Source organism: Pseudophryne corroboree, chromosome 9 (assembly GCF_028390025.1).
Source record: "Pseudophryne corroboree isolate aPseCor3 chromosome 9, aPseCor3.hap2, whole genome shotgun sequence".
Taxonomy (NCBI): Eukaryota; Metazoa; Chordata; class Amphibia; order Anura; family Myobatrachidae; genus Pseudophryne; species Pseudophryne corroboree.
The window spans coordinates 46,452,159-46,472,333 of record NC_086452.1 but is presented as its reverse complement, the minus strand read 5'-3'; the positions used below and the strand labels follow the sequence as shown (position 1 = coordinate 46,472,333).

Below are 20,175 nucleotides of genomic sequence, written 5' to 3'. Positions count from 1 at the left end.
CAGTGTGGGGGAGGCTTAGTGTCAGGCTGTGGGGGTTAGGTTTAGGCAGGGGGGGGCTTAGTGTCAGGCTGTGGGGGTTAGGTTTAGGCAGTGGGGAGAGGCTTAGTGTTAGGCTGTGGGGGTTAGGTTTAGGCAGTGGGGGGAGGCTTAGTGTTAGGCTATGGGGGTTAGGTTTAGGCAGTGGGGGGAGGTTTAGGGTCAGGCTGTGGGTGTTAGGTTTAGACAGTGGGGGAGGCTTAGTGTCAGGCTGTGGGGGTTAGGTTTAGACAGTGGGGGAGGCTTAGTGTCAGGCTGTGGGGGTTAGGTTTAGGCAGTGGGGGAGGCTTAGTGATAGGCTGTGGGGGTTAGGTTTAGGTAGTGGGGGGAGGCTTAGTGTCATGCTGTGGGGGTTAGGTTTAGGCAGTGGGGGGAGGCTTAGTGTCAGGCTGTGGGGGTTAGGTTTAGGCAGTGGGGGGGAAGCTTAGTGTCAGGCTGTGGGGGTTAGGTTTAGGCAGTGGGGGGGGAGGCTTAGTGTTAGGCTGTGGGGGTTAGGTTTAGGCAGTGGGGGGGAGGCTTAGTGTCAGGCTGTGGGGGTTAGGTTTAGGCAGTGGGGGGAGGCTTAGTGATAGGCTGTGGGGGTTAGGTTTAGGTAGTGGGGGGAGGCTTAGTGTCATGCTGTGGGGGTTAGGTTTAGGCAGTGGGGGGGGAAGCTTAGTGTCAGGCTGTGGGGGTTAGGTTTAGGCAGGGGGGGCTTAGTGTCAGGCTGTGGGGGTTAGGTTTAGGCAGTGGGGGGAGGCTTAGTGTTAGGCTGTGGGGGTTAGGTTTAGGCAGTGGGGGGAGGCTTAGTGTTAGGCTGTGGGGGTTAGGTTTAGGCAGTGGGGGGAGGTTTAGGGTCAGGCTGTGGGTGTTAGGTTTAGACAGTGGGGGAGGCTTAGTGTCAGGCTGTGGGGGTTAGGTTTAGGCAGTGGGGGGGGGAGGCTTAGTGTTAGGCTGTGGGGGTTAGGTTTAGGCAGTGGGGGGGAAGCTTAGTGTCAGGCTGTGGGGGTTAGGTTTAGGCAGTGGGGGGGAGGCTTAGTGTCAGGCTGTGGGGGTTAGGTTTAGGCAGTGGGGGGAGGCTTAGTGATAGGCTGTGGGGGTTAGGTTTAGGTAGTGGGGGAGGCTTAGTGTCATGCTGTGGGGGTTAGGTTTAGGCAGTGGGGGGGGGCTTAGTGTCATGCTGTGGGGGTTAGGTTTATGCAGTGTGGGGGGGGAGGCTTAGTGTTAGGCTGTGGGGGAGGTGGAGAAGGTTAGGGCTGGGCACTAGAACAGTGGTAGCCAACCCTGGTCCTCGAGAGCTACCAACAGTTCACATTTTCCAGGTCACCTAGCAGGAGCACAGGTGTAGTCATTACTCACTGACACATTTTAAAAGATCCACAGTTGGAGCTAATTACTTTACTTTTGATTCTGTGAGGAGACCTGGAAAACATGAACTGTTGGTAGTCTCGAGGACCAGGGTTGGCTACCCCTGCTCTAGAGGGAGGGTCAGGGGTAGGACTAGTAAGATTTTTGGGTTGAAGGCTGCGCTGACCACTGTGATGTTTCTCTGTGTAATGAAGTGGGTGCGGCCTGTGAGGATTGAGGGGATCCATCTTCCCCCAATAGATATTCGTATGCCAAGAAAGAGAGTTATTCCTCCGGCGCTACCCCTTACATAGATAGATGTATATATGTGTGCAGTTGTTAAGAGTATTTCTATGATATAAATACATTTAATAAACGTTTTCACACTTACAGTTAAATTCAGATTTGTTCATTTAATAAACGAAAACCGTTACACACATAAAAGACAAAGACACAACATATAGTCACAAAGAAGACAATAGATACCCTGAAATAGGATCCAAATTCGTGCGGGGGTGACGCGCTCTGTAGCGGTCTTACTCACACCCACTGGATCTTAATTATATTATTTTGGAATCCACCAGGATAAAAAGTCAGGATACAGTTGATACTGTTTCAATTTTCCAAACCATTACTGTCCTTCTTGTTGTTCCATCAGCGCCAACTGGAGTGTGGCAGAAGTAGTTTGCCGGCAAACTAGAAGAGTGTTGTAGGTGATCTGGCAGTCACTGTCCCCTTCTCCTCTAGATCATCGACGCGTTTCTCCTGTCTGCGCAGGCTTTGTCAGGACATTCCTGATGAAGCCTGCATGGACAGGAGAAACGCGTCGATGATGGTGGATTACAAAATAATATAATTAAGATCCAGTGGGTGTGAGTAAGACCGCTACAGAGCGTGTCACCACGAATTTGGATCCTATTTCAGGGTATCTATTGTCTTCTTTGTGACTGTATGTTGTGTCTTTGTCTTTTATGTGTGTACCGGTTTTCGTCTATAAAATGAACATATCTGAATTTAACTGTAAGTGTGAAAACTTTTATTAAATGTATTTATATCATAGAAATACTCTTTAAGTATTCATTTTAGCAATTGCACACATATATACATCTTTGTAAGGGGTAGCGCCGGAGGAATACCTCTCTTTCCAGGGTCAGGGGTAGGGAGTAGAGCTCTGACAGGGAAGTGACATCACATGACGCTGAGACCTGAAAGACGCCGCAGGAGACGCCAGGAGAAGGTAAGTCAGTGTGAGGCCACCAAGATGAAAGCGCTGACATTCTAACACATCGACATTTCATCACCGACTACACTGGTCCACATCGACATTGCGGCCATCTACATTGGCTGTAGTTTACCATTTTAAAACCTGTAAATACCTTATTATCCGTCGGGAGGTATGTCCCAGGGGTACTGTATGGTGTCCTGACATTTTTGCCTTCCAGTAAGGATTTTTTCCCACTTCTCACCTACTCAGGAGCCGCAAACTAAAATCTGCATTAACTCCCATTGAGACTTGCGTTAACACTGATTCCTAACTGAAGAGCAAAACGTCACAGACACGGGTATCCAACCCTCATTAAGCAATCTTCAGCCAACTCAAGGCTAACTGAATCGGTCTTTTAGGGGCCAGTGCAAAACGGAGCGTTTGCCCATTTGCGGAGCGTACCTTGCATGTCTTCGCACTGCGCATGCTCCGGAACGGTGTGCAAGAAAGTTCTACGCATTTCTATCACATGTGCACTTGCAGCTGAAGCGGGGTAACCGGGCTCTAATGGGAAGTTATCATTTCTGCAATGCTCCGAGGGGGCGTGGTGATGGAATTTCGGGAAGCACTGGATTGGCCGGTAGCGTAAATATCCCTATTTTCACCAAGGACAGGGCTGATGCAAGAGTCCCCTGCTGATCAGGAGAGGTATCACACCAAGCAGACGGATAGGGGTCCGCTGGCATAGGGCAATAATATACATTCACGCAATCCCGGGAGTGATTACTGAGAACTTGCATTCAACTCTGAGGGGTTACTGCCTCCCAGCACTGGGGTTATGAGTTTTAGTGGGGGGTTTGTATGTTCTCTCCATGCCTGCATGGGGTTTCTCCCACACTCCAATACATTAAAAGTAATCCTAGTGTTTCTATGTGGTAGGGACTATAGATTGTAAGCTCTGTGGGGCAGGGGCTGATGCGAATGAGCAAATATTCCCTGTGATGGGGCTGTGTAATATGTCTGCGCTATATAAATATCTGGGAATACATAAAATAATTAAAAAAACAACTCTGCACCAGCCGCTTCATTGGCATTAACCAAGGTAACCTTGGGAGAAATGTGGCCCAGCTACGGCAGCAACTGGTGTTTACTCAACAGGAACACAACAGAACATTATGGTATATTGGCGGTACTTAATGGCAACTGAGTGCAGGTAACAGTGAGTACAGGTAACAGTGCAACCAATGTGATTCCAACAATAATTTTCCAAGAACACCTTAGCATTTAATGCTTTGGATTCTACCAACTTTTCTGCGGTACACCACAGTGTTTTATATTAAAGGGGCACTCGAGGCCCAGAGAATCCAATATTCCAGACAGGCAGCGCCCACCAGTAGTCACTGGTGTAGCCAACACCGGATTGGACACATCCGCTTCACATTAGGAAGAACCATATGGTGCTATTAGGGTATCCGTTCAGGATACTGGCGTTCAGGATCTCAATCATCGGAATACCGACGCCTGTATCCCAACACTGCTCGGAATGCCGATGCATGGGAGGTTAGGTTTAGGCTGCGGGGAAGGGAGGGTTAGGGTTAGGCTGCGGGGAAGGGAGGGTTAGGGTTAGGCTGCGGGGAAGGGTTAGGGTTAAGTTGCGGGGAAGGGAGGGTTAGACTGCGGGGAGGGAGGGGTGGGTTTAGATACCACCAGAGAGGGTTAGATGGTGAGGGGGGGTTAGGGTTAGGCTGCGGGAAGGAAAGGGTTAGGGGGGTAAGGGGGAGGGTAAATGTACTTACCCAACCCCTGTCGGGATTCTCTGCATCGGGATGCCGGTGTCGGTCATATGACCGCCGGTATCCTGTCCGCTGGCATATCGTATGTATTCTACTATTAGCCTAAGTTATAAGTGCATCGTCTACTTTGTAAACATAAACAAAAAATATATACTGAATGAACAGTGAAGAGGATGCCCTGAAAAAACAAAAATATTAAAAAAAACTATTAAAAACCTCGGCTGATCAAGTTTTTATGATTGATACATTATGCACCTACGGGTACAAGTTCCTTCCTCCACTATGCAGTACTCACGTGAATTAGTAGATGGCGAAGTGGAAGTCATAGGCGTCAAATTTAATTGTGAGATGTCAAAGTCGTCACAGTCGTCTGTATCCTGCGCCAACCCAACTTTGTCAAAATAGCTTGAGAAGGCATCTGAGGTATATGAGAGGGAAGGCTGGTCTGGGTGTCGTGATGGCACAGGCGGGGGATTTACCATCTGAAAATCCTTAAACATCTCTTTCGTAACTTTCTGGTCCGGCCGGAGCGGGCTTGATCGCATGGAGTCACTGGTTGGTGGGACAGCGGCTACAGGAGCGGTGGTACCTTGAAACATGGCTGCTTGAAAAGGCAATACAGTTTGTGTTGGCATGAAGGCAGTAGGTGGGAACTGGCCAGGCAGGGTGGGCCATGGCTGTTGCTGAGCGGTGGGGTAAAGGCCCGGCTGAGCCCATGTTATCGTTTGGCTTCCCTGCAGAACCTGAGCAACTGGAGGCTGGCCTCCCAGGACCATCTGCGGTTGTATTAATGGTTGTTGTCCCCAGAATGAAGGCTGGACAGCTCCCATTGCAACATAGCCTTAAAAAAAGAAAAGAAAAAGAAAACAGATTAAAAGCAAATGAGAAAGAGAAAAGGTTGGAATTTAGTACGGTGACGTCACAATCAGGACGCTGATGTCACTGGTTAGTAGTATATGGATATGCGGCATTCTATAATGGTCCAGCCCAATGACTGTCTGCATTCTACATTATGTGTGTGGGTGAAGGTGCGTGGGAAATGACTGGTGTTTATAAGCATGGTGATCTCAGGACAGATTTTTAATGTCTAAAATAGATAGTTCGCCAACATAAAAGACACAGTGCATTCTTCTGATCAGCTTAAAGGACACATCTAGTAATTTTGCGGGGGAAAAGACGATTTTTGGTGAAAGCCACACAGTTTAAGCATCCCCAGGGTGTATGTATGGTGGTCCACCTATTTTTGATCGTTAAATTAACTTATTTGTCAAATTTACCAAGCTCCGGCAGCTAACGCCATCTTTAGATGGCATTAGCCAATAGTAGCCTATGGCCTACACATTCCCTTTTTTAACAAACGGAGATCCTCGCCACCACCTCATACCGACACATGTGCAGTCTAGGCTCACCGCGTTTGTACTTGGAAACAACTGTCCTAGCCCTGTTCTCTGTAACACATCACTCATCTCCTGATATACTCTGTGCTTCTGGGGACCCTGCTCCTCCCACTATATAACTCTCAGTCTGTGGCTTCCTGCTGCCTCCATTCCCCTCCTCACATCATGTCACTGCCCCTGTCACATGCAGCCCTGTCCTCACTAACACATCACTCATCTCCTGATATCCTCTGTGCTGCTGGGGACCCTGCTCTTCCCACTATATAACTCTCAGTCTGTGGCTTCCTGCTGCCTCCATTCCCCTCCTCATATCATGTCACTGCCCCTGTCACATGCAGCCCTGTCCTCACTAACACATCACTCATCTCCTGATATCCTCTGTGCTGCTGGGGACCCTGCTCTTCCCACTATATAACTCTCAGTCTGTGGCTTCCTGCTGCCTCCATTCCCCTCCTCACATCATGTCACTGTCCCTGTTACATGCAGCCCTGTCCTAACTGACACACTACTCATCTCCTGATATACTCTGTGCTTCTGGGGACCCTGCTCCTCCCACTATATAACCTTCAGTCTGTGGCTTCCTGCTGCCTCCATTCCCCTCCTCACTTCATGTCACTGCCCCTGTCACATGTAGCCCTGTCCTCACTGACACATCACTCATCTCCTGATATACTCTGTGCTGCTGGGGAACCTGCTCCTCCCACTATATAACTCCCAGTCTGTGGCTTCCTGCTGCCTCCATTCCCCTCCTCACATCATGTCACTGCCCCTGTCACATGCAGCCCTGTCCTAACTGACACACTACTCATCTCCTGATATACTCTGTGCTTCTGGGGACCCTGCTCTTCCCACTATATAACTCTCAGTCTGTGGCTTCCTGCTGCCTCCATTCCCCTCCTCACATCATGTCACTGTCCCTGTTACATGCAGCCCTGTCCTAACTGACACACTACTCATCTCCTGATATACTCTGTGCTGCTGGAGGACCCTGCTCCTCCCACTATATAACTCTCAGTCTGTGGCTTCCTGCTGCCTCCATTCCCCTCCTCACTTCATGTCACTGCCCCTGTCACATGTAGCCCTGTCCTCACTGACACATCACTCATCTCCTGATATACTCTGTGCTGCTGGGGAACCTGCTCCTCCCACTATATAACTCTCAGTCTGTGGCTTCCTGCTGCCTCTATTTTCCTCCTCACATCCTGTCACTACCCGTCACATGCAGCCCTGTCCTCACTGACACATCACTCATCTCCTGATATACTCTGTGCTGCTGAGGACCCTGCTCCTCCCACTATATAACTCTCAGTCTGTGGCTTCCTGCTGCCTCTATTCCCCTCCTCACATCCTGTCACTACCCATCACATGCAGCCCTGTCCTCACTGAGACATCCCTCATCTCCTGATATACTCTGTGCTGCTGGGGACCCTGCTCCTCTCACTATATAACTCTCAGTCTGTGGCTTCCTGCTGCCTCCATTCCCCTCCTCACATCATGTCACTGCCCCTGTCACAAGCAGCCCTGTCCTCACTGACACATCCCTCATCTCCTGATATACTCTGTGCTGCTGAGGACCCTGCTCCTCCCACTATATAACTCTCAGTCTGTGGCTTCCTGCTGGCTCATTTCCCCTCCTTACATCATGTCACTGCCCCTGTCACATGCAGCCCTGTCCTCACTAACACATCACTCCTCTGCTGATATACTCTGTGCTGCTGGGGACCCTGCTCCTTCCACTATATAACTCTCAGTCTGTGGCTTCCTGCTGCCTCCATTCTCCTCCTCGCATCATGTCACTGCCAGTCACATGCAGCCCTGTCCTCACTGACACATCACTCATCTCCTGATATACTCTGTGCCGCTGGGGGTGGGTGGGGGGGGGGGGGCTGCTCCTTCCACTATATAACTTTCAGTCAGATATGACTAAAAGGTGACATTATCTCCTAGCCATGTGTACGATGGGCCTGAGACATCTGCTGCAAACACATTAGCTGTCAGAATTCAATTTCCTGAAGAATGTCTTTCAGGGGTGCTGCCCTGTACCCGCTCCTTACAATTAAAACCAGTCTTCTTCTTATCAGTGTGATTTGAATGAATCTTGTCTTGTAAATCTTGACTTTAAACCTCCCTCCCCGCAGGGAACACATAGGAATCAATCTGTAGGGTGCCTTCGTGGAAAACCCAACAAATGAAGGGTTAATCTAAACCAGGCACCTGTGCGATATCATCTATCTTGTGTTAATGTTCTCCCTGGGAAAGCTATGCATATATAATACCGTGTGCAGCTTGGGGTATTCCGCCTGCAGTAATCAGGGCCTGTCAGCAAAATGTGTCCCATTATCAGATAAAAACTGAAATTCTCTCCCAAACTTAACAAGTCGTTGCAGAAATAAATTGATGTTGTTTAAATTGAGTTGTGTTAAAGCCGACTTGGAAAAGTCAAAGTGCATTGAGACCGCTACAGCGGAATAGAAATGCATTATAAGGCATAAGTCAATCGGGAATGCTGAAACTTGTAGTTCAACAACACGTGATAAGCCACAGGCTGTTTAACCAAGCTTTTTTTTTTTCTTGATTGCATATTTATATTTGATATGAATAAAGGATTAAGATAGAAATTGTCTTTGGATGTAGCAGCCATGCGGAAATAGGCTAATAATAACTTTGGCCACTAGGTGTCAGCATGGCTCTGTGCTGCCAAGCCTCTCATCCAGGCTGGAAAATAAATGACCAGATAGACTCCAATTTTTGATAAACGATTGGCTGGTGCTGCAATGCTTAGGATTAAATAAATAGCAACATCCTTTATACTAAAAGAACCTGTCTAATTATTTCATGTGTTGGTGATTGAAATACAGAATTTCCTTGCTCCTGTGTGGCAATCAGTCAGTCTGCAGAGGCATTTGCAGACAGTGTTAGGAAGCCTGTCCATTTTTCTATATTATTCCGACAGGGTGAAGTTGCAAGAAGCAATCGGATGGGAAGTAATGTCTCAATGTCCCCCCCCCCCCGGGCTGTGTCATGTGCATTTTAAATACAGGCGCTGACGCCGCTACCAGGGCTGCAGGGCAGACGCCTAATGGCGTTTTATCGCCCTCCTATACTCACGTTTGCTTAATGAATAGGTAAAGGCTGGGATGAATTCCTTAAGTAATAATTCCGAAACCCAGTAATTAAGGTAGGGCAGAATTTATTTTATTGTGGAGTGCCTGAATGGGTGATGTGACTCCCTTCCAATTACAGAAAGGAGCAGTTTTCTATTTTTTAAGTAATCTTTATAGAATATGGATAAGGAATTTATATTTAATAACCATTATTTTAATATGTGGCAACAAAACCTGTCGGATTTGGCCCCGTTTCCGACAGAAGCAGGCGGGTCAGCAGCTATTCCGCCGATCCACGTGTTTTCCGACAAGTCGAGAATTCCCGACTTGTCGGAAAAAAACTGCACTTTTTGAATAGGTCGGAACCCCTTCTGACCAAATTCTTTGGGAAGCTGCCGTCTTTCCGACAAGCTATTGAATACACCCCATAACGTCATCCAGTGCTCCTATTAACCCTTGAGATTAAGAGCAATGTACATCCCTTTTGAAAGTTAGAGGGCCGCCCAATGTTGCCCCCAAGGAGAATCAGGTTGCCTATCACTGTCCACCAGGGTCCACCCACTAGGGGGTGCAGTGGTGCTGCTGCTGTGCAAACCAAAACTGTATCAGGCAGATGAATTATGGGCCTAATTCTGAGTTGATCGCAGCAGCAATTTTGTTAGCAGTTGGGCAAAACCATGTGCACTGCAGGGGAGGCAGATGTAACATGTGCAGAGAGAGTTAGATTTGGGTGGGGTGTGTTCAAACTGAAATCTAAATTGCAGTGTAAAAATAAAGCAGGCAGTATTTACCCTGCACAGAAACAAAATAACCCACCCAAATCTAACTCTCTCTGCACATGTTATATCTACCCCCCCCCTGCATTGCACATGGTTTTGCCCAATTGCTTACAAACTTGCTGCTGCGATCAACTCAGAATTACCCCCCAAGCCTGGAGAAGTGATAAAGCAGTGATAAGCGCAAGGTGATAACGCACCAGCCAATCAGCTCCTAACTGTCAATTTACATATTGGAGCTGATTGGCTGGTGCGTTATAAAGGGCAATAATCAGTGTTAATCATCACCAGCCAGAAGCAGAAGTCTATTCCAAGCATGTGGCTTTGTAACTGTAGTGGTACCATAAGTCTCAGCATTCCCAGAAGACTGCTAGAAGCCAGCACATCAATGTCATATAATGGCTGGTCCTGGGAGCTGTTATTGCTGCAGTGTATATTTCCCTGGCTGTGTCACATAATGCGATGTGGAGCTGATTGTACAGTGTCTCAGTATTATGTTCCCCTAATTACCAGCACAGGGCACGCTGTACACATTACACTGTATACACCGCGCACAGAGCCTGCCCTCACCTTCCCGCTACAATGTAGCAGCAGAGTGTTTCATTAGATTGGGAAATACATAAATCACATGGCCTCCAGGTTCTGTTATGAAAGCCCCGGCACACCTGGGATTGGTGCGGTTCAGGTTACAATGTTACTCGGCCTGATTAAACAAATGAAATTATTTAATCATTCCCATTGGCTGCCGGTGGGGAGATCAATACCAAACCGTCTCCACAAAGGTTATTCATAGATTTTCCGCTTTCTGCTGTATTATGTCTTGGCCCCCCATCCCCGGGGGCCGATTTACTGTTGATTCCTATATGTCATGTCTCCCATCACTGTGCTAATTATAGCTACAAACTCTTACCGATAACATCCAGTGTTAGATGGGAAATAATAATAATAATAATAATAATATACATTCCTACTTTTAAAGGGATAGACCCCTTATATCTAGCGTTTGCCCTATCTGGTTCTCAGGGAATAGCGTCATTTATCATTGTAATAACCAGCCAGCTCTCCGTCCTATATACAACGCCCCCTCCTTCTTCCCACAATGCACACTGTTCTACCCGTACCAATATTACCAGCAGCAATACATTATCACACCTCTTCCTCCGCCTTTGGGGGAGATGCATCAAAGCTTGGAGATGGATGAAAATAGAGAGAGATAAAGTACCAACTAATCAACTCCTGACATTTTACAAACTGTTTGAGAAATGGCAGGAGCTGATTGGTTGTGACTTTATCTCTCTCCCCTTTATATCTCTCCATGGTTTGAGAAATCTCCCCCTTTGTCTTATGATTCAGTCACTTTTTTTATAATATATACTAGTTACCAGCCCGTCAACATGGCGGAACAACATAACAGTGATGTCAGCGCCGGCTGCAGTGCGCACCCGAACGGAGCAACAATTGGATTGCTCCGTTGGGGGCCATGTAGTAGCAGCTGGTGCGCAAAACACTTGAATTCCCCCGTAGAGGTGAGGAGCAGTGTTAGCCTTTTATTATATAGGATGTCTATCTTGTACTTTCTAGGTTATATATGGGATAATATAAGCAGGTACTATACGTAAGAACAGTATATTTGGAATAATATAAGCAGGTACTATATGTAAGAACAATTTCTAATATCCATTTAAATTTACAGTTAGGTGTACATTATATCTTATAATACATGTGTCCCCATACACCTATCCTTTGTATGCTATGTGGCATGAGGCAGACAGTACTGTATGACTTATATGCACTGCCATGGGCGGTAATTTCCTTTAGTACTTTTTCCTAAATTTAGCGACATTCGTGTCTCAGTGCATGCATAATGTGTTATATTATAACATCCTATTATATTATAGTACTTTATTTTTTTTCTTAAGCTTTTTGCTTAATTTAATTTAGTGCAATAATTATTTCTTATTCGTCTAACAGGGGGCCACAGTTTATTCCACCCTCAGGCAAACTGTGGTCCTACAGCTGTTGTGGTACTACAACATTCAGCATTCCCGAAGAGGTTCCTAACCAATATTTGGGACCGAAGCATACCATCTTACAGCCAGCAGAGGGAGCTCTCAGCGCTAGACTGTACTGATACCTATATAACTGTTTTCTTGTGTCGGGCTATAATGAGCTGGCTTAGAAAGGGACGATAGATTGGGAAAATAAATATGCATGTAACCCCTTTAATACTTCTTCTTAAAAGGTATACAGAGTCAAACTAGGATGGGTGTACAGTATTCAGCTTCCACATTAATTACAGATCCAAAGTCCCACAGCTGATTCTCCAGACCTCAATTCCAGTTTTCTACCCCCAGCCCTGCATGTTACCAGCCGCATATAGGCAGATGTGGAGAGCCGTAGCAGCTGCAAACTAATGTTAATGCATGGATTAAATGTTTAGCTATATTTATGAGCCTTCAACTAGAACTACACATCATGGAAGTGACAGAAACATGCGCTGCTTACAGAGGGTACCTGCTACCAGCTGACACGTTCATGAAACAGTGCACACATTATAATACATAGGGTAAAACATTCCCTGGGGATTGTGCTACACTTCCATCCTGGAAACATTATACTGTGTCTGTGTCCCCTCTGCTGCCACAGGGGCCTCATGACAATGGCCGTACAAGGTTCCTGTGGCTTCAGGATGAGTTATGTGGTTACTGTGTCTGTGTCCTGCTGCCACAGGGGCCTCATGACAATGGCCATACAAGGTTCCTGTGGTTGCAGGATGATAAATGTGACTACTGTGTCTGTGTCCTAGTGTACTGCTGCCCCAGGGGTCTCCTGCCAATGGCCGTACAAGGTTCCTGTGGCTGCAGGATGAGAAATGTGGCTGCTGTGTCTGTGTCCCAGTGTCCTGCTGCCCCAGGGGGCTCATACCAATGGCCGTAGAAGGTTCCTGTGGATTCTGGATGAGTAATGTGGCTGATGTGTCTGTGTCATAGTGTCCTGCTGCCACAAGGGCCTCCGGCCAATGGCCATACAAGGTTCCTGTGGTTGCAGGATGAGTAATATCTCTACTGTGTCTGTGTCCTAGTATCCTGCTGCCCCAAGTGTCTCCTGCCAATGGCCGTACAAGCTTCCTGTGGCTGCAGGATGAGTTATGTGTCTACTGTGTCTGTCCCCCAGTGTCTTGCAGCCATAGGGGCGTCTGGACAATGGTCGTGCAAGGTTCCTGTGGCTGCAGGATGAGAAATGTAGCTACTGTGTCTGTGTCTAGTATCCTGCTGACATGAAGGCCTCCTGCCAATGTCCGTACAAGGTTCCTGTGGCTGCAGGATGAGTTATGTGTCTACTGTGTCTGTGTCCGAGTGTCCTGCTGCCACAGGGGCCTCCTGTCAATGGCCATACAAGATTCCTGTGGTTGTAGTATGAGTAATATGGCTACTGTGTCTGTCCTAGTGTCCTGCTGCCACAGGGGTCTCCTGACAATGGCCATACAAGGTTCCTGTGGTTGCAGGATGAGTAATATGGCTACTGTGTCTGTGTCCTAGTATCCTGCTGCCTCAAGGGTCTCCTGCCAATGGCCATACAAGCTTCCTGTGGCTGCAGGATGAGTTATGTGTCTACTGTGTCTGTCCCCCAGTGTCTTGCAGCCATAGGGGCGTCTGGACAATGGTCGTGCAAGGTTCCTGTGGCTGCAGGATGAGAAATGTAGCTACTGTGTCTGTGTCCTAGTATCCTGCTGACATGAAGGCCTCCTGCCAATGTCCGTACAAGGTTCCTGTGGCTGCAGGATGAGTTACGTGTCTACTGTGTCTGTGTCCGAGTGTCCTGCTGCCACAGGGGCCTCCTGTCAATGGCCATACAAGATTCCTGTGGTTGTAGTATGAGTAATATGGCTACTGTGTCTGTCCTAGTGTCCTGCTGCCACAGGGGTCTCCTGCCAATGGCCATACAAGGTTCCTGTGGCTGCAGGATGAGTAATGTGGCTACTGTGTCTGATCCAAGTAACTCTGCATTTCCAGAACTGACAAGGGCCTTTTTTCACCTGATGGCAGTGCAACGGGATTGTAAGAAAGGGTTCCAAACATGGGAGCAACTGCTGGGTGCAGCTGGGTGGGGTATTTCATAAAGGCATCACCTGGAGTCGCTGGGGTCTACAAGAAAAACCGACAGCAAGAAGATTTGGTTACAATAATAATATTACTCCTGGAGAAGATCACAAACATGATACATTCTATATATACCATCATACAAAAGCCCAATACATACGTTACACAGTGTGTATATATTCATCGACACATAGCATAATACATTGGAAGGTTATCTATGACCTGGGGAAATGCAGAGATGAAGGGACGTTCAGAACCTAGGTGCCATGACTTAGGGGGCACCCAAAACACAGAATCAGTGACATCATGCCACCGATCTAGGAGGTGATGTGGGGGCGATTCCTGCAATGTGCTGTTGTAACTGCGTTGGCATGCAGGTGTCCTCCATCGAACCTACTGTAAGTAGCCCTGATTTTGCCTCTCAATCACATATTTTAGTTTGAAGCCCCACAGGGGTGTATATTAAAGAGCCGAAAGTCCGGGGCTTCTGCATCGCAGACATCGAGCCCTTAGAGTCTTTATTTTACCTGTGGCCCCCCACACATTGAGCATTGGCCACTGACACCTCGATATTGATGGTAGGACCTTTTCAAAATAATAGATTTAAGCCAAATTTAATTAGAATTTTTTATTTTTGGATCCTCATGTATGTCCATTATAAATCCTGACAGTAAGGGGCTTTACCTTTAGTGTAGGTGTCACAATGTTCGTGTATATAGATATTACTATGCCTTTACGTGTATGTGTGAGATGCTTATTTTGAATGCACCTAATTTGCTCATGTCTAGAACTGTACCTAGGGGTGTGTATGAGCGGTGCTGCTGCCCAGGGTGCAAAGCCAAGGGGGCAGCACAGTTGCTGCATGTGGCTTGCAGGAGGTTTGGTACAGCATGGTACAACCATAAGGTATGCCAATCCCAACAGCCGGGAAAACGCAGGTGGTCAGAATCCCAACCCAAGCCCAGTATTCCCACTCGGGTAGTGGTCCACGCCACCACCTAAGGGGCAAAATAATTGCCATGGGGCCAGAAGCGATGTGCGTGGTGATATGCTGCGCTCGCTGCTGGGATTCTGGCTGTCGGGTTCCCGGCGTCGGCCTCCTGACCTCCGGGATCCTGACCGCTGGGATCTTATACCGATCCCAAACGCAGGATCCTCCAGGAATACAGCCCCCTCAGTGATCTAAAGTGGTCCATGTTCTTCTCTTCTGCCTGGTCCCGGCAGCCCCAGACCTGCAAAACGCGAAAAATCGCCCTGCTACGGTCCTGTCCATGTTCACCAAAGGGTCAGACGTTTGATCCCCCTGATATTATCGCCATTCTCTGCCTTATTCACATTCAGGAGTAAATGGAGGAGCAAAATGCATCTGGAACAACATTATATTCCTGCTACTTATTCAGAGTCAGGCGCATTTGCGTACCCTTCACGTACCCTCGTCAGACGCAGCTGGAATACGGCTGTAGGGGCGGTTTCAGTGGGAGTTCTCAAAAATCAAAGTACCCAATAGAAACACATTACAGGTAATGGCCTGATTGTGCATTAAAAACACTTTAAAATGTATGCGCAGGCTTCCCATTTCCCAACGGAGTAAGAAGCATTCTTTATTTGTGTAAAACAAGTGTGGTGTGCAGTGCACCATGTACAGTACAGTAGTAACCTGTATCTCCAACGTGCCATCAGTGTTAAAAAGCAAGAAGCAAGTTCTTCTAGAATTAAACATATTAAATCTGAACTTTAAATAAGAATTTACTTACCGATAATTCTATTTCTCGTAGTCCGTAGTGGATGCTGGGAAAACCGTAAGGACCATGGGGAATAGCGGCTCCGCAGGAGACTGGGCACAAAAGTAAAGCTTTAGGACTACCTGGTGTGCACTGGCTCCTCCCCCTATGACCCTCCTCCAAGCCTCAGTTAGGATACTGTGCCCGGACGAGCGTACACAATAAGGAAGGATATTGAATCCCGGGTAAGACTCATACCAGCCACACCAATCACACCGTACAACCTGTGATCTGAACCCAGTTAACAGCATGATAACAGAGGAGCCTCTGAAAAGATGGCTCACAACAATAATAACCCGATTTTTGTAACAATAACTATGTACAAGTATTGCAGACAATCCGCACTTGGGATGGGCGCCCAGCATCCACTACGGACTACGAGAAATAGAATTATCGGTAAGTAAATTCTTATTTTCTCTGACGTCCTAGTGGATGCTGGGAACTCCGTAAGGACCATGGGGATTATACCAAAGCTCCCAAACGGGCGGGAGAGTGCGGATGACTCTGCAGCACCGAATGAGAGAACTCCAGGTCCTCCTCAGCCAGGGTATCAAATTTGTAGAATTTAGCAAACGTGTTTGCCCCTGACCAAGTAGCTGCTCGGCAAAGTTGTAAAGCCGAGACCCCTCGGGCAGCCGCCCAAGATGAGCCCACCTTCCTTGTGGAATGGGCTTTTACAGATTTTGGCTGTGGCAGGCCTGCCACAGAATGTGCAAGCTGAATTGTACTACAAATCCAACGAGCAATAGTCTGCTTAGAAGCAGGAGCACCCAGCTTGTTGGGTGCATACAGGATAAACAGCGAGTCAGATTTTCTGACTCCAGCCATCCTGGAAACATATATTTTCAGGGCCCTGACTACGTCCAGCAACTTGGAGTCCTCCAAGTCCCTAGTAGCCGCAGGTACCACAATAGGCTGGTTCAAGTGAAACGCTGAAACCACCTTAGGGAGAAATTGAGGACGAGTCCTCAATTCTGCCCTGTCCGTATAAAAAAATTAGGTAAGGGCTTTTATAGGATAAAGCCGCCAATTCTGAGACACGCCTGGCTGAAGCCAGGGCCAACAGCATTACCACTTTCCATGTGAGATATTTTAAGTCCACAGTGGTGAGTGGTTCAAACCAATGTGATTTTAGGAACCCCAAAACTACATTGAGATCCCAAGGTGCCACTGGAGGCACAAAAGGAGGCTGTATATGCAGTACCCCCTTGACAAACGTCTAAACTTCAGGAACTGAAGCCAGTTCTTTCTGGAAGAAAATCGACAGGGCCGAAATTTGAACCTTAATGGACCCCAATTTTAGGCCCATAGACACTCCTGTTTACAGGAAATGCAGGAATCGACCTAGTTGAAATTCCTCCATCGGGGCCTTACTGGCCTCGCACCACGCAACATATTTTCGCCAAATGCGGTGATAATGCTTTGCGGTTACATCCTTCCTGGCTTGACGAGGGTAGGGATGACTTCATCCGGAATGCCTTTTTCCTTCAGGATCCGGCGTTCAACCGCCCTGCCGTCAAACGCAGCCGCGGTAAGTCTTGGAATAGACAGGGTCCTTGCTGGAGCAGGTCCCTTCTTAGAGGTAGAGGCCACGGGTCCTCCGTGAGCATCTCTTGAAGTTCCGGGTACCAAGTCCTTCTTGGCCAATCCGGAGCCACGAGTATAGTTCTTACTCCCCTCCGTCTTATAATTCTCAGTACTTTTGGTATGAGAGAAAGAGGAGGGAACACATACACTGACTGGTACACCCACGGTGTTACCAGAGCGTCCACAGCTATTGCCTGAGGGTCCCTTGACCTGGCGCAATACCTGTCCAATTTTTTGTTTAGGCGGGACGCCATCATGTCCACCTTTGGTTTTTCCCAATGGTTTACAATCATGTGGAAGACTTCTGGGTGAAGTCCCCACTCTGCCGGGTGGAGGTCGTGCCTGCTGAGGAAGTCTGCTTCCCAGTTGTCCACTCCCGGAATGAACACTGCTGACAGTGCTATCACATGATTTTCCGCCCAGCGAAAAATCCTTGCAGCTTCTGCCATTGCCCTCCTGCTTCTTGTGCCGCCCTGTCTGTTTACGTGGGCGACTGCCGTGATATTGTCCGACTGGATCAGCACCGGCTGACCTTGAAGCAGAGGTATTGCTTTGTGAAGTGATGTCTCCAGGCTTGACCACAAGCCCTGGAAATTTTTTCCCTGTGTGACTGCTCCCCAGCCTCTCAGGCTGGCATCCGTGGTCACCAGGACCCAGTCCTGAATGCCGAATCTGCGGCCCTCTAGAAGATGAGCACTCTGCAACCACCACAGGAGAGACACCCTTGTCTTTGGTGACAGGGTTATCCGCTGATGCATCTGAAGATGCGATCCGGACCATTTGTCCAGCAGGTCCCACAGGAAAGTTCTTGCGTAGAATCTGCCGAATGGAATTTCTTCGTAGGAAGCCACCATTTTTCCCAGGACCCTTGTGCACTGATGCACTGACACTTGGCCTGGTTTTAGGAGGTTTCTGACTAGTTCGGATAACCCCCTGGCTTTCTCCTCCGGGAGAAAACACCTTTTTCCGGACTGTGTCCAGGATCATCCCTAGGAATAGAAGGCGTGTCGTCGGGATCAGCTGCGATTTTGGAATATTGAGAAACCAACCGTGCTGCCGCAGCACTATCTGAGATAGTGCTACCCCGACTTCCAACTGTTCCCTGGATCTTGTCCTTATCAGGAGATCGTCCAAGTAAGGGATAACTAAAACTCCCTTCTTTCGAAGGAGTATCATCATTTCGGCCATTACCTTGGTAAAGACCCGGGGTGCCGTGGACAATCCAATCGGCAGCGTCTGAAACTGATAGTGACAGTTCTGTACCACAAACCTGAGGTACCCTTGGAGAAGGGTAAGTTGGGACATGTAGGTAAGCATCTTTGATGTCCAGAGAGACCATATAGTTACCTTCTTCAAGGTTTGCAATCACTGCTCTGAGTGATTCCATCTTGAATTTGAACCTTTGTATGTAAGTGTTCAAGGATTTTAGATTTAAAAATGGTCTCACCGAGCCGTCCGGCTTCGGTACCACAATAGTGTGGAATAGTACCCCTTTCCCTGTTGCAGGAGGGGTACCTTGATTATCACCTGCTGGGAATACAGCCTGTGAATGGCTTGCAATACTGTCTCCCTGTCTGAGGGAGACGTCGGTAAAGCAGACTTTATGAAACGGCGAGGGGGAGACGTCTCGAATTTCTTGAGACGGGCCCCCACCGTGCCTGAGACCGCTTGTAAAGCCCCAGCGTCATGCTGAGGACTTTGCGGAGGCGGGAGAGGGCTTTTGTTCCTGGGAATTGGCTGTTTGCTGCAGCCTTTTTCCTCTCCCTCTGCCACGGGGCAGAGATGAGGCGCCTTTTGCCCGCTTGTCCTTATGGGGCCGAAAGGACTGCGCCTGATAATACGGCGTCTTCTTAGGTTGAGAAGCTACCTGGGGTAAAAATGTGGATTTTCCAGTGGCTACCAGGTCTGTTAGACCTACCCCAAATAACTCCTCCCTTTTATAAGGCGATACTTCCATATGCCTTTTGGAATCATCATCACCTGACCACTGTCTTGTCCATAACCCTCTTCTGGCAGAAATGGACAGCGCACTTACTCTTGATGCCAGTCGGCAAATATCCCTCTGTGCATCACGCATATATAGAAATGCATCTTTTAAATGCTCTATAGTTAGTAATATACTGTCCCTATCTAGGGTATCAATATTGTCAGTCAGGGAATCCGACCAAGCCACCCCAGCACTGCACATCCAGGCTGAGGCGATTGCTGGTCGCAGTATCACACCCGTGTGAGTGTATATACATTTTAGGATATTTTACTGCTTTCTGTCAGCAGGTTCCTTAAGGGCGGCCGTATCCGGGGACGGTAGTGCCACCTGTTTAGACAAGCGTGTGAGCGCTTTATTCACCCTAAGGGGTGTTTCCCAACGTGCCCTATCCTCTGGCGGGAAGGGGTATGATGCTAATAACTTTTTAGGAATTAACAGTTTTTATCGGGGGAAACCCACGCATCATCACACACTTCATTTAATTCCTCAGATGCAGGAAAAACTACAGGCAGTTTTTTCTCACCCAACCTAATACCCTTTTTAGTGGTACTGGTATTATCAGAAATGTGTAAAAACATTTTCCATAGCCTCAATCATGTAACGTGTGGCCCTACTGGAAGTCACATTCGTCTCTTAATCGTCGACACTGGAGTCAGTATCCGTGTCGGTGTCTGTATCAGCCATCTGCGGTAACGGGCGTTTTAGAGCCCCAGGTGGCTTTTGAGACACCTGGACAGGCACAGGCTGAGTCGCCGGCTGTCTCATGTCATCAATCTTTTGTAAAGAGCTGACACTGTCACATAATTCCTTCCATAAGCTCATCCACTCAGGTGTCGACTCCCTAGGGGGTGACATCTCTGTTACAGGCAATTGCTCCGCCTCCACCTCATTTTCCTCCTCATACATGTCGACACAACGTACCGACACACAGCACACACACAGGGAATGCTCTGATAGAGAACAGGACCCCACTAGCCCTTTGGGGAGACAGAGGGAGAGTATGCCAGCACACACCAGAGCGCTATATATATATATATATATATATATACAGGGATAACCTTATATAAGTGTTTTTCCCCTTATA

At 47.9% G+C, this 20,175-nt stretch overlaps 1 protein-coding gene across 10 annotated transcripts in view; it reads right to left on the bottom strand.

The window, feature by feature from the left end:
• The window catches only part of DAB1 (DAB adaptor protein 1), a 1,143,899-nt gene that overhangs the window by 21,596 nt on the left and 1,102,128 nt on the right, over positions 1-20,175 (bottom strand). For 7 of the 10 annotated variants that reach the window (XM_063939276.1, XM_063939279.1, XM_063939283.1 and 4 more), the window contains 2 exons: positions 13,673-13,781; positions 4,655-5,200 (listed from right to left, as the gene is read on the bottom strand). In XM_063939276.1, coding sequence (XP_063795346.1) covers positions 4,655-5,200; positions 13,673-13,781 — 655 coding nt within the window. The remainder of the gene's footprint in view (positions 1-4,654; positions 5,201-13,672; positions 13,782-20,175) is intronic. The other 3 variants (XM_063939281.1, XM_063939285.1, XM_063939284.1) reach the window with 1 other exon arrangement.